The sequence below is a fragment of the Oncorhynchus clarkii genome, chromosome 6, assembly GCF_045791955.1.
Source record: "Oncorhynchus clarkii lewisi isolate Uvic-CL-2024 chromosome 6, UVic_Ocla_1.0, whole genome shotgun sequence".
Taxonomy (NCBI): domain Eukaryota; kingdom Metazoa; phylum Chordata; class Actinopteri; order Salmoniformes; family Salmonidae; genus Oncorhynchus; species Oncorhynchus clarkii.
In genome coordinates, this window is record NC_092152.1 from 24,715,309 (window position 1) to 24,730,217 (window position 14,909).

General features: G+C 43.8%; 2 protein-coding genes across 5 annotated transcripts; one reads left to right on the forward strand and one right to left on the reverse strand.

Annotated features, from left to right (window-relative positions):
• Positions 1–21: 21 nt before the first annotated feature.
• LOC139410859 (uncharacterized) lies at positions 22–2,563 on the reverse strand. Its single transcript, XM_071156449.1, has 4 exons — positions 1,950–2,563; positions 986–1,398; positions 722–803; positions 22–559 (listed from the first exon to the last, which is right to left on the reverse strand). The coding sequence occupies exons 1-4, from the start codon at positions 1,975–1,977 to the stop codon at positions 441–443; spliced, it is 642 nt and encodes a 213-aa protein (XP_071012550.1). The 5' UTR covers positions 1,978–2,563; the 3' UTR covers positions 22–440.
• LOC139410857 (serine-rich adhesin for platelets-like) lies at positions 1,834–11,741 on the forward strand. Of its 4 annotated transcripts, none has more exons than XM_071156443.1 (9): positions 1,834–2,200; positions 5,569–5,673; positions 5,828–5,894; positions 6,105–6,258; positions 6,543–6,579; positions 6,687–6,994; positions 7,773–10,791; positions 10,978–11,059; positions 11,195–11,741. In XM_071156443.1, the coding sequence occupies exons 1-9, from the start codon at positions 2,189–2,191 to the stop codon at positions 11,311–11,313; spliced, it is 3,903 nt and encodes a 1,300-aa protein (XP_071012544.1). In that variant the 5' UTR covers positions 1,834–2,188; the 3' UTR covers positions 11,314–11,741. The 4 variants fall into 4 exon arrangements, with proteins under 4 accessions (XP_071012544.1, XP_071012547.1, XP_071012545.1 ...); XM_071156444.1 differs by having other exon boundaries at positions 2,188–2,449; XM_071156446.1 differs by lacking the exon at positions 5,828–5,894 and having other exon boundaries at positions 2,113–2,200.
• The last annotated feature ends 3,168 nt before the right edge of the window (positions 11,742–14,909 follow it).

A 14,909-nucleotide genomic window follows, 5' to 3' on the forward strand; every position in this document is an offset into this window, starting at 1 on the left:
ACGATTGTATTAGCGTCAAGCTGTGGTTATTTGTATTTATTTTACTAGACAAGTCAGTTAAGAACAAATTCTTATTTACAATGACAGCATAGTGGGTTAACTACCTTGTTCATGGGCAGAATGACATTTTTACATGGTCAGCTCAGGGATCTGACCTAGCAACCTTTCGGTTACTGGCCCAACGCTCTAACCACAAGGCTACTTGCTGCCCCAAGTCCTGCCAAATCAAAAACTGCACAATAAATGTGTAACCAAGGGGGAACTAGTGCATTTCTCTGAGAAAAGCTGCTTCAGTTTTACTAATCTTCCAAAACACTTGAAATTCTTGTAAAATAATTTGCATTTATTTGACCAAATAGACTTTGAAAGGGTAGACATGCAGAAATTCCTCGTCAAAAGTCTTGCTATTGCAAAAGTAGTTCTTCATGCAGCCTAACAGGTTACAGGTTCTTCTTGGTGAAGCGCCTGAATGGCTTCATTATTGCTGAAAAGACTCTGACAATCAAGGATCGTTTTTTGACAAGCTGAGATATGGAGGGAGAAACCTCTCCAACTGGAGCTAGAAACACAAGAGAAATGGATGGGGTAAGAGAGCGAGAGAGAGAGGTGCAATATAGTAACATTGAAAAATAACAGTGCTATGAGTTTGGTAGGCATACCTATGTTTCTAACACACACCTAAACAAAACTACAAGCTATAGCAGAGCTCTAAAGTCCTTACCTATGCAATGTGCATCAGTAGAGGGAATCTCAGTCTGTTCCTGGACTGAATGGCAGTCATTTTTGTTTCCTCTCTTGGAACGCTAACAGAAGAAAGGTAAAGAAAATGGTACAGAGAATAAATAAATAAATGGAACACTTCTGAATCCAAGGCAACAATTTAGTGATGAATAAAACATATTTATTTATTATCATAGCCACATCAATAACATCAGCACCTAACTGGAACCAAAAACAAATGCTAACTCCCAACTCCCTGCTATACCTTGAAGTTGATCCTGAGTTTGGTCATTGAAAAGCAAAGGAAGCTCCTTCTTGCTTTCTGCTCAGCCCCCCTCTCTGTCTCAGCCTGGTCTGATGGGTTTGTTGCAGCAGAAGCTGGTCTTGACGCCTCCTTGCATTCCTGTACCAGCTGCTGGGTCAAGGAGTTTACCAGGACTCTGTCAAATGCAGGGTCCTGGGAGGAAATAGCTGCTTGCAGGGTGTTATAAGAGCCAAACTCCTCCATGAGGTTTTTATGTACACCTCTGAACACCCTATGGATGTTCAGGTTCTGGGAATATGCCTGTGTCCTGGAGAATCTGGATGCAGCACAGAACTCAGACAGGACTTGTCTGATGAGTTGCTGAGATGTTTCTGTCAGATCTGCTGCCTGTTGGTCCCAAAGAGGTTCCCTTGCTGGTGAAAGACGGAGTGGAGGATCAAAAAGAGCCTTTAGCACTCGGTGGTCGGCTGCTGTCAGTCATTGGACTGTTACGATTTCTGGGCATGGTAGAATATATTTAAGGCATAATGCGCAGACAGGGGTATGGTGGGGTGCGGGTACAGCGGAGGTAAGCCCAGGCACTGGAGAGGTTGTATCTCTGGACATGCTGGTTGTAATGGGTGAGGTCACCTTATGTGTGGTGGTACAAAGGAGGTATCAGAGGTATGAAGAGTGGAACTAGGGGCTCCATTGTAAACCAAAACAATGATAACTAACCTGAACAACAGTATACAAGGCATATTGACATTTGAGAGAGACATACAGCGAGGCATAAAGTAATCGCAGGTGTTGATTGGGAGAGCTTGCTAAAACAACAGGTGAGACAACAACAGCTAATCAGCTAACACAACAACAGCAGGTAAAATGGCGATGACTAGGCAGAGAGGGTCGGATTAACTACACACAGAGCCTGAGTTCGCGGCTGGGGCCGACAGATAAAAAATAAATAAACAGAATGGAGTACCGTGATTAATGGACAGTCCAGCAGGCATCAGCTATGTAGCCAAGTGATCATAGTGTCCAGAGGGCAGCAGTAGATGGAACAGGGACGCCGCCACTACGCTAGCACGCGGGCGACACAGCGTTTAAAGTTAGTAGCCCTCCGACAGAGGCCGGTTGAAAGGCACAGCGGATGGAGTATTCGTTGGCAGACCAGTCGTGGTGGTGCGGCGGGGGGCCGTGTCGACAGAGAATCCAAGCCAGATGGCGAAAGAGGTATTGTAGAATTTAGTTTGCTAGCCGGGAGATGCGCCTGGCTCACGGCTAACTGGTGCTAGCTTCGTGGCAGTGGCGTTAGCCACTATAGCCAATCGGTAGCAGCGGTGAACCGGTGCCAAAGTCCAGAGTTTACAGCAAGGATCCGGTGGAGTATTGGGCTCTAGCCGTGTATGAGTGGGGTTTGGGTGAACAGCTGAGTAGGCCGGGAGGTGGGCCTCAGGGATAGCTTCGGTACTGGATGCCACGGTGAGTGCAAGCTAGCTGTGAGCTGTGAGGTAGCTGTGAAGATCAGAAGTAGTGGTCCAGGGATTACGGCAGGAATCCGGCGTTGTTGTGGAGAGACAGTCCGATACTGGTAGACTGGCGAGTATTATCCAGGCTAAGAACAGGGCTGGTATCTGTGCAGAAGGTAAAAGCCGCTAGCAGTGGCTAACAATGACTAAATAGCTTGTAGCTAATTAGCTGGTTAGCTTCTGGAGGTTCTTGAATGTGTTCTAAAATTTTTAAAATTAAAATAATAATATAGAATCGAATTAAAAATCGAAAAGAGATTGAAAATAAAGTTGAAATATATATACAAAAAATACGAAAAGGACACGAGACACGAACCCAATGCTGATAACACAATGCCCCCTTGCGGTGCATCAAATAATTGCATCGCTCTTACAGCTATTCTGTTCCTTTGAACAAAGAGTGTTACCCCTTTACTATTAAAGTGTATTGCTCTGTGGGGGAGTAATCTGTTTATGACTGATAATAGGATGTAACACAGGGATGAGGAAAAAACAATAATTTGGATACTACACAACACATTGTTGTACCTAAATAATTCCACAAGAGGGCGACATATAAACATTTCTTAAAACCAATTAACCTCTACTGCCTTCAGTCCATGACGTCCCCGACTAACTAAACCGACATAACTCGACATGAAAGTAGCCAAGCCAAAACAGTCAATGACATGCTTTTCGAGATATAAAAGTAGCTATGGTGGAAGAATAGGTAAGTGAAATATAGGGGAAGGTAGAACATGTTTTACAGTAAGTTTAAAGTTGTTATCAACAATTTAGCTCTGATAGGCCTTTGGCAATCCAAGCTTTTGGGTTCGTACTCAAGGCTACTTGGTTTAGGCCTTGCTATAGCCTAGGGATACAGTCCAATAATATCTCCCTTCTCCTGAAGTGTACACACTCATTCGCTTCTTCCTACAAATCTAAAATCATTGGATTGGTGGAGGCATTGGCTAGAGAGGAATATGCTACCAAATAGCACCTTATTCCCTAATGTAGGCCTACTTATAAGGAATGCACTATAAGGAATAGATCAATCAACTGGCTCACTAAATAGGGTACCGAAATAAATCCACAAGAGGTCGACACGAAATTAGACTAGGTTTATTTCTGTTTTGACCTGCTGAGTGGCAGTGCTTAGTGAACAGATTTCAATGTGGGCCTAGCTGTATCGAAAACGGTTGATGGGGAAATTGTGTAATCTGATCAATATATTTCCAACCCAATATTAATGAAGGTCTAACATTCCATGACGTGGTATGTAGTTCTTAATTCGTCAGTGGCTGCAATATTGTCCTCAAACTCAACATGAGTGAAAACAACACAGAAAAGGACAAGTTTTTCGAGATATAAAAAATACTGTATGCTATTATGGATGAAGAAAGGGTAGGTTAAATGACACAAAATATTTGGGAATGTAACTAAGGAAAACGTCATTTAACAGTTACAGAACAGCTACAGTAGCCTATCAGAACAGCTGCAGTATCAGAGGCGCAGAGCCTTAATTAACGGGCTACACATAATGGCTGACGACAGCCAGGTAAGGTTCATTTTAGCCTACGTTTAATGAGCTTTACAGTTGTCCTAATTACATCTTGTTCTAATGGCAAGTCTGCCTTAAGTGCAGAAACTATGGTTGATATTAGAAAATAAGTGTGATTGGAAGTTTAGGCAAGTAATTCCACCAATTGGGGAATTGGTGTGGGATGTTAGCATAACATATTGCGCGTGTAGCATTCGTGTTATGGAGGATTGTGCAGGCCGGCAGGTTGCCACAGGATCCTAGTATCATGTATGTTATAGGGATCCGATCTGGCTGACTTTTTCACCTGAACTGCTCATTGGCTGTCCATAATGTGCCCAGCGAGCAGGATGTGTAGCTGGGCTCTGCAATAATTAGCTCCCAGAGCAATTACAAATAACTATTCTTGTTTTAAAAGCGTCATCACAACTAGCAACATGACGGTCAGTCACCTCTAAGCAGGACCCAGTAGAAACGCTATGTGTTGGATTTGTCCATGTCTCGCTAAATTAACCTAGCTTCCATAACAGCCGTGGAGAATTTACACTACAGTTTTAAGGGATCTCTCTGAAGGTTTTAGATGATACAGTGGTGCTTCGTCCTCTGGATGAAGAACCATACATCTCGGCTTGGCTTCATTGCATTATTATTTGTGAAACGTTGACATGCCATTTGTGTTGGCGGATGGATGAAAATAATGTGATTATAGTATCGTTATACATAGGCTAGCAGGAAAATCCGCATGAGATATCCATAGAACTGAGCCCTGCTCCGTTTCAGCACCATGGCACGGTCCCCTGACGCCAAGAAACGTGTCAGCTCTATGCAGCAGACAGCTCCACAGTGCTGAAATAGTTCAAGCCCCCTTGAACATCTTTGATTTGAAATTATTCTGCAAGTGGTTATAATTTATTGCACGTCCTAGTTCTGCAGCTTTGCAACCTCAGAATTATAGCTAATGGATGGCAGCGAGTTACGTTTTTGTGCATGGTGATGAATGACGATGCATGATAAACCATAAATTAAACGTAAAAACGAGCACTTAGACATATTTTCGTTTGGCAGAACTTTGACAAGCTTTGATTTGTTTTCTAATTACATTGACAATTCATATAGACATTAGACTTAGGCCTAATTGTGACATCATGTGTGTATGACATCTTTGGAGAATGCTCTGGCTTCAGCCAATCGGAATCGAGTATTCAACAATGCTTTGGCATAATTCAAGGACGTTCATATTCACTTCAGTTGTTTGCCGATGGTTCACTGACGTTTTTTCAAAGGAGGTATTAGTATTTCCTCTAAACAGCCTACAACAATAAGCTACACATCATGTCAGATGACAGCAAGGTATGGTTCATTTAGCCTATTTTGAGTTTAGAGGAGAAATTACTAACAATATAGTAGGTCACTAACACAGCAGTAGGTCTCACTGGTTTGATCCATGGACTGAAATCTGACCACTATTGCCGTTTTGTTTAAAATAGGAGCGAATAAGTTGTTTCATAAAGTCACAACCTAGGACTGATATTGGCCTCTCATTTATCCACCAGAGCGTGAAATGGGAGGATCCCCTTGATGACCAAAATAAGGTTGTGGAGAATATGAAGGATGAAACAGAGACACATGAGACCAACAAGAACAGGACAGGAGGCAAGGTAAGAAATATGCTGTCCTTTACACATGCTCTGCCTACTTAGGCACAGATCTAGGATTAGTTTACTATCACTAAATCCTAGCCTTAAAGCATTAGGAGGAGACGCTACACTGACCTTAGATCTGCTATGAGACCTATAATCTGTTGTCATGTAGGCTAAACGTAAGTCCAGTGGCTGTGCCAAGAAGACTTCCGTGGATGAGGACAGCAGCATTGGTGAAGGTCTGAGATTACTTCATGTTGGGTGCAGGTTGTGTTCAAATTCATCAGCACTAATCTGAGAAGATAGTATCTATATAGGTGAAAGCAATATAAGGGAGGCCCGCAGAGAGATGTGCTTTTACCTGTCCAGTGCAATCAAATCACTAAAGGTGAAGGAAATTAGGGATCACGTTCAGATTCAACTTTAGATTTCTCTTTGCGGTTTCCCAGAGTCTTCTCAGACACCCGGGTGTGGTTTCCGGGAAAGGGGATCTATCATTGAGCAGCTGGAGAAGGAGGCTCAGAGGACTCTAATGCCTTCTCTCAAGATTGGGACATGCTGTGCCCCAATCCTCCTCTCCTTCCTGAGGAGTCTAACTGATGAGCAAGTCCCATGTCTTTTTCCAACCTCACATACAACAACTCTGAATTTATAGTCATAGTGCACCTTCTAACCACAAATGGGATTTCAAACACTACACCTAACCCTAACATCACTGTAACCACACCCCTAACTCTTCCTGTAAATCAAGAACAAAATGTCTCATGTACTTGCTAATAGCTTAATTAAATACACGTTTATTTTCCCTAACATGGCTATCTAGTGACTCCACTAACTCAACATCAGTGTGCAGGTAAAATATGTTTCCTTTCTTTTCTTTTCTCTAGCCAATGGAGAGTGATTCAGCATGGCATGAAAAATAACGTAAGTCTCTCCACATAAGGTTCTGGTCAAGAGTTGTGCGCTATATATGGAATGGTGTCATGGAATTACTTGATTGACAAAAACATTCCTCTGTTTGTTGGCCATAGCTCACATTCGAGCAGCTCTCCATGCTGTGTCTGAAGATTGTTAAAGTCGTGACCCAGACAGCCCTCCGCATTCTCCTACCAGCGCTCGCTCGTATCATGGGGGTGAACCTGAGGAGTGGGGCAACCTCCCCAGAATCCCAGTGCTCTCTGACAGGGTCTGAGGATTCCTTAGGCAGTCTGGATGAGAGAGAGAAAAAGCTGCTGATCAGTGAGATGAACTACTGGACTAAGGAGAGGAGGAATGGCAGTGCAGGGTGCCGACAAAAATCGACTTGCAGAACCTCATCACCATGCTGTTCGCCTAAGAGGTATGTTCACAGCAATATTTCAACTTAATAATTGCAAGACCTGACCCATACTTATCATAAATTATTAACTTGGAATTCACACCTTGTAGTTTTAAGTTCTGGTCAGAAAGGTTGCCACTGAGGGGGTGGGTCCAGGTGAAAGTCATTTTTAACTGGGTAAGCCATAAAGTCATCTATGAATAAATAGATCAGGTACATGCCTTTCAGAATTAATCATATTCTGATGTCATACAAACATAAAAATCTGGCAAAAAATCATGTCAGTTGGCTTTAGGCTTCTAGAACTACAGTGGTATGAGAAATAATCCATCATTGCTCTAATTTGGTTTTCAGGCTCACTAATGACCCAGATTAGATACAGTTGGTGTAACGGGTTTCTTCTGTTGAAGGAGAGGCGGACCAAAACGCAGCGTGGTTATTTTGATACATCTTTAATAAAGATGAAAATAGAACAATATACAAGAACCGTGAAACCGAAAACAGCCCTATCTGGTGTAACAAACACAAAGACAGGAACAATCACCCACAAACCCCAACACCAAACAGGCTACCTAAATACGGTTCCCAATCAGAGACAATGACTAACACCTGCCTCTGATTGAGAACCATATCAGGCCAAACACAGAAACAGACAAACTAGACACACAACATAGAATGCCCACTCAGGTCACACCCTGACCAAACAAAACATAGAAACATACAAAGCAAACTATGATCAGGGTGTGACAGTTGGTCACATTTGCATGGCATAAGTGGTGATTGTGTGTTTATATTCAAGGTCCCAGACCTCATTGCAGAGCTTGCCTGCAACTAGAGAGGCTCCCCTCATGGAGGATCCTCTGAAGGCTCTTTTTGGGGTAACGGAAGAGAGCCTCATGATATCCCTGGTTGAGGGTCACTCCAACCCCACCTCCTCCAGCTCCTCCGAGTTGAGCTGTGCTATCGTGGGGGAGGTGGTACACCAGCTTAACTCTGGCCTCTCAGTGGCCATTCAGGCCAGCCCGGGGAATGTCCCCCCTATGGACAGTCAGGACATAGCAGCAGGCAAGGAGGTCATTCGGGTAGCCTCGGTGCAGATCCTGGCCGAGCTACAGAGCCAAACGTCTGAGCCAGAGTGGGTAGGGTTTATCGAGCCCCTCATGGACCCTGTGACCGATGATGTGCTGGATGCCATTGTCGGCACAATGGACAAAATGGCACAGGACTTCAACATCCTATTGGATCTGGCCAAGAAGATGACAATCTTGGGGTCTAAATTTCTGACCAATCTTCAATGTGACCTTGATGTTGAGTGTCCATCTGGGAAAGAAGGGACCACTCACTTTCTCAAAGAGACTGGATCCTCTACCAGTGTGGTGGCCAGAAAGCTTCAGACCCTCTCTAGCCCCGACTTTCAGTCTAAAGCCCTGAAGGCGGTGAGCACCATCCTTACAAGGAAAGTCAGCAGCTCTTCAGGCATGGCTCCTTCCTCTAGGCCTTCTAGTGCTGCTCCTAGCCTTACTGAAGCCCCCCTGAATACCAGCTGCACAGCCCTGACATCTGTAACCTCCACTGCCACAGTGATTGTTAAGGCATTTGTGGGAGGCATGGAGACGATAGCATCATTTGAAGGCACATGTGAAGCCGTTGATTGGCCAGTTCCTGTAAATGACCACAAAACAGGATCTTCACAGATGATAACCTTCTCTCTAGCCCGCACACTCTACGGCTGTATACGAGCAAAGCTGAGGGACCTTTTAACTCTATCCACTCGAGAAGAAGGTGTGGCTAAGGATGCTTCTCTTCAGGAGTCTTCAGACACCCTGGAAAAGGCAACTGTTTCAACTGTTGAGGTCCAGTTACCCAGCACCGAACTTAGTAGAGTTCCCAGAGAGAGCCAACCAATACCAGCTCTCTGTCGCTCCAATCTGGATACCAGTACTCAAGAAGTTCTTAGCAGTGTTTTTTCCATCTACAAGTCAGAGTTATCAAAAGTGGAGAGTAAATCCTTGGCCGTTGTCAGTTCATCTGATGAGTCCCTAGAGGCTTGTTGGTTTGTTGATGGTGTCCTATCAAAGCTCGATGACTATACTATTTCCCAGTCACCCTCACCCAATGAAGACTTGAGCGTGAGTACTCAAAATTCTCAACTGAGCTCAGAAGAGAGTGTCAGAATCACAGAGTCCTCTACTAGTCTGATTCAGAGCATTAAGAAGCTCTCTAGCAATGACTTCCAGACTCAGGCAGAAGAGGCAGTGAGTAAAGTGCTGATGAGATCCAGTCATTCCTTTATCACACAGATCAGCCATACTGGTCTTCAGAAAAGTCTGCAGGCTGGCTTATCATCTAGCTCACCATCAGAGATCCATGTCCTTTCAGAATCCATGTCCTCCATGTCCTCTGAGAATACAGCCTCTGGATTAGTGGAAACCTTTGTCAAAGGAATGGCAACTATTTTCCAGAAAAATGAGTCCACTGACACTGTGCTACTGGAAAGAAGTGGGAGAGTTTCGCAGTGCTCCCACGGGGGCTCCCAACTGGATGATACTGAATTGAGTGTTAAAATATCAGAGGAGAAGCTTTGGTCAACAGCTAAGACCATCTGCGTCAGTATGAAGAACACACTTAAGGATTTCTTCACAAGGCTGAAGCCATCCGGATACGAAAGGACAGAAAATGCTTCTTCCAAAGAGACCCTTGGGGAAATCCTGGTTGCTATCCAGAGTGAAATCTCAAACTTAGGGCGAATGAAGGATTCCAAGGAGCTCCTTCAGATCAATGATATGGTAGGAACTATACTGAAGGAGGTTGAGAAAAGTGAGGATGACAGTGAACAAGTCTACCAAGACAACCCTAGAACCTGTTCATCTTTGTCCACTTTAAATGGTCGTAGTTCCTTGTCCAGCTCTTCAAAGGGTCCTAGGTCAGAGTGTGAGTTAGAGATCAACCTCCCTGGCACTCCCATCCCTGACCAAGTGCCTTTTGATCTGACCTGCCCCATCGTCAGGAGCTCCTGCATCGACACCAGGGTCTCTAAAATGCCAGATATTTCTTCAAGTGACCTAAAGACAAAGATGATGGCACACACAGATGAACCCCTGCATCGTAACAGTCCAATGACTGACAGCAGTCGACCACCGAGTGCTAAAGCCTCTTTTCGATCCTCCACTCCGTCTTTCACCAGCAAGGGAACCTCTTTGGTGCCAAAGGAAGATGGGATTGACATTGAAGAGAAGGAGGAGTGTATCCCCAGCAGCTCTGGCCATCTGAGGGAGCTCTTAATCACCCCGGACATCAGCAGTGCCACTGCATTCCCACTGCAGTACTTGATGGACCCCAGCAAAGATGATGACATCTGTTTTGTCACCATACTGGTGATAAGGTTGCTATCGAAGATCAGACCCTCAGCCCTAGATGGACCCTCCCAACAGGCAGCAGACATGACAGAAACATCTCAGCAACTCATCAGACAAGTCCTGTCTGAGTTCTGTGCTGCATCCAGATTCTCCAGGACACAGGCATATTCCCAGAACCTGTACATCCACAGGGTGTTCAGAGGTGTACATCAAAACCTCATGGAGGAGTTTGGCTCTTATAACACCCTGCAAGCAGCTATTTCCTCCCAGGACCCTGCATTTGACAGAGTCCTGGTAAAGTCCTTGACCCAGCAGCTGGTACAAGGATGCAAGGAGGCGTCAAGACCAGCTTCTGCTGCAACAAACCCATTAGACCAGGCTGAGACAGAGAGGGGGGCTGAGCAGAAAGCAAGAAGGAGCTTCCTTTGCTTTTCAATGACCAAACTCAGGATCAACTTCAAGGTATAGCAGGGAGTTAGCATTTGTTTTTTGTTCCAGTTAGGTGCTGATGTTATTGATGTGGCTATGATAAGACAAATACATGAAATAAATATGTTTTATTCATCACTAAATTGTTGCCTTGGATTCAGAAGTGTTCCATTTATTTATTTATTCTCTATACCATTTTCTTTACCTTTCTTCTGTTAGCGTTCCAAGAGAGGAAACAAAAAGGACTGCCATTCAGTCCAGGAACAGACTGAGATTCCCTCTACTGATGGACATTGCATAGGTAAGGATGTTTTAGAGCTCTGCTATAGATTGTAGTTTTGTTTAGGTGTGTGTTAGAAACATAGGTATGCCTACCAAACTCATAGCACTGTTATTTTTCAATGTTACTATACTGCATCTCTCTCTCTGTTTCTAGCTCCAGTTGGAGAGGTTTCTCCCTCCATACCTCAGCTTGTCAAAAAAAGATCCTTGATTGTCAGGGTCTTTTCAGCAATGATGAAGCCATTCAGGCGCTTCACCAAGAAGAACCTGTAACCTGTTACGCTGCATGAAGAACTACTTTTGTAATAGCAAGACTTTTGACAAGAGGAATTTCTGCATGTCTACCCTTTCAAAGTCTATTTGATCAAATAAATGCCAATTATTTTACAAGAATTTCAAGTGTTTTGGAAGATTGATAATACTGAAGCAGATTTTCCCAGAGAAATGCACTAGTTCCCCCTTGGTTACACTTTTATTGTTCAGTTTTTGAGTTGGCAGGACTTTGGGCAGCAGGTAGCCTTGTGGTTAGAGCGTTGGGCCAGTAACTGAAAGGTTGCTAGGTCAGATCCCTGAGCTAACCATGTAAAAATATGACGTTCTGCTCCTGAACAAGGTAGTTAACCCACTGTTCCTAAGCTGTCATTGTAAATAAGAATTTGTTCTGAACTGACTTGTCTAGGAAAATAAATAAAATAACCACAGCTTGACTCCAATACAATAGTTGCTGCATAGACTGTCAGATAACCAGATGTTCTCTATTAATTTAGTTAGATTGGTAAGAGCTTATTAGCAGCAAGGGGAAAACACATAGAGGATAATTAGCTATCTGCAGCTAGATCAACCCTCTGAGATGCTTTCTATATGTTGAAAATATAAGGTCCAACAGTTGACAGTGCATGTCAGAGCAAAAACCAAGCCATGAGGTCGAAGGAATTGTCCATAGAGCTCAGAGACATGATTGTGTCAAGACACAGATCTGGTGAAGGGTACCAAAACGTTTCTCCAATATTGAAGGTCCCCAAGGACACAGTGGCCTCCATCATTCTTAAACGGAAGAAGTTTGGAACCACCAAGACTCTTCTTAGAGCTGGCCGCCAGGCCAAACTGAGCAATCGGGGGAGAAGGGCAGTGCAGTGGAGCAGCAGTGATTGATTGATGATTGATTGTATGAAATGGAGGAGCATATATCCATCGTGTAAAATGAACATTGTGCACTGTCTCCATGGAGTATAGCACTGCAGCCCTAGGCAATGTATATTTACGTGGTGCATAACATTATCTCATATCACATGCAAGGCAAGACATGATTGATGTAATTAGATGCTCTGGAGAGATTCCACCCTCCTTCCCCAACACATGTAGAATGCTTAGAAACCACCAGAAACCTGTGAAATAGATCAACAGATGATGTTTTATCTCCTCTCAAGGTCTGTTGGTTTACAGTATCTCAGAATCAGGAACTGTCATATCCCATGTGATATGTCACAACAAGTTGATGCATGTGTTATCATGGTGCATTGGGTTTGTATTTGTATTTATTGTGGATCCCCTTTAGCTACAGCAGCTACTCTTCATGGGGTCCAGTAAAATGAAGGCAGTTATACAATTGTAAAAACATTCCTATACATTCACAACAGATTTCACAAAATCCATGTTCCTGTTTGATTTCGGGGTAGGCTGTCAACAGCACGTACTGTGACACTATGATATGTATTCTGATCAAGTCAACAATACCTCTAGGCATATCTGACGTCACGTATTTGATATCTTTATGTGAAGGTTAATGTCCATATTGACATCAGTTCATTGTGTTTGAGGACGGTTCACTGACCGGTTTTCAACGGATACGATTAGACTAGTTAAACTATAGTTCTATTCTGCTATTACGTTCATTAATCTGTCATACTTTATCCAACTTTGAATTCAGTCACAGATAAGGAAAACGATGTTGATAAAATGCATTCTGTTCAATCTAGAATACTTTACATCAGAGTTTCATTGCCAAACCTGCTGTGTTCTGTTTTGTTTGTGCAATGCAGATGACAAAGGAACAGCTTGCAAAATTGTGCAAGACCATTGTCAACTTCATTGCACAGACCACCCTGCAGATCCTGCTGCCGGCCCTGACCCGCATTCTAGGGGTGACAGGCTTTTATGACAACGCTGACTCACTCAAGAGGGGCGGCAGTGCAAGATCCTTCACTGCCTTTGAACAGAAAAGACTGGAGCTCATCCAGGAAGTTAAATATTTGGCGAAGGAGATGTGTAACTGTGGCGGCAGGGCTCTCCGACCAAGGTCTAGCATTAAATATTTTCCAGCTTTCTAACAGGTGTGTTTTGCAATATCTAATGCACACATATTAATTACATTTAGAATACTCAATTATAATGCTTGTTAGATTTGTTAGCAGTAAGATATCGATTTTCCAACTTCAGACAGCGATTAACATGCTTTGCTTGTTCATTTTAAAGTTTCCAGACCTCACTGAAAGTCCACCTGGGAATGCCAGAGGACAGTATTATCAGCAGTGTCCAGGAGCAAGTCTCTGACCATGAGATTTTGGCCTCTTACCCACCTGAGCTGACCGTTGGTCTTATCAAGGAGGTGCTTGAACAGCTCAACTTGGCCCTCTCTTTGACCAGCAGTAGAACCATTTCAGGGCGGTCGTCCCCCATTGCCTCTGGTACTCAGGCCGCTGAACAGATGATTAACATGGTCCAGAAGTTTTTCTATGATCACACTGCTCCAGAGGACCAGTTAGATGTTGATTCCTACATTCCATCTGCAACAGAAGAGGTGATCACTGTTATTGCAGACATGGTGGATGAAATGAAAGGAGAAGATGCAGACTCGGTTAAGCTGCTTCAAGAGGGGGCAGCAGGGTAGCCTAGTGGTTAGAGCGTTGGACTAGTAACCGGAAGGTTGCAAGTTCAAACCCCCGAGCTGACAAGGTACAAATCTGTCGTTCTGCCCCTGAACAGGCAGTTAACCCACTGTTCCTAGGCCGTCATTGAAAATAAGAATTTGTTCTTAGATAAAGGTTCAAAAAAATAAAAAAGAAGTGGCTGTGAAAGTTAAAATGTTGGCAGTGACCTTGCAGTGGAGCAACTGGACGATGAAGACTCTTCTTTCCCAAAGGAGCTGAACTCGTGTATATCTTGCAAGGCATTGGTGAAAAACCTTGACATTCTGTCAAGACAAAAGCCTCAAAGGCTATGAGTGAGATTCTATTGAGATTGTTCCCCAGGGGAACCTCTGGTTTGGTTGAACATTCCTATTCATTTATTGCCACTCCCAGCTTGATGAATGCGTGACACCCTGACACAATCCATCATTCCGTGGCCACTGGGCTCATACAGACCAATATGGATTCGGAGGCGCCAAATATAATTGATAGCTTTGTTGAAGATGTCAAAGGCATTGTGTTGCAAGCTGAATTAGATAAGCCAACAAGCACCCAGAGAGATCCGCAAGTGGGACACTGTATGCCAAAGCGGAAACCCTTTCACACGTCTCGTAGACTCTGCAACAGGCTCCAGGTAAAGATAAAATAATTATTTCACAGAACGGGTGGAGCTGCATTCCAAAGGGAACAACTTCTGGAGCACACTGACTCCAGTGTTCTGCCTGGTTCAACCCTGAACTCATCTTCAGAAAGTAGGAGTGAATCACCCATAGCAGAATGCAGTTCATCTGCTGTTCCTAGTGGACATGATTCATCTGGCTCTGTAGAAGAGAAACCATTTGAGACCAGAGCAGATTGTACTCATGGTCAGAACTCTCCTCTACTCAGTAAGAGTACCTTTACTGGTTCTCTGTGATCCAAACCTGGAGCCCTGCACCAAAGAGGTCTTATCTCAGATTGCCC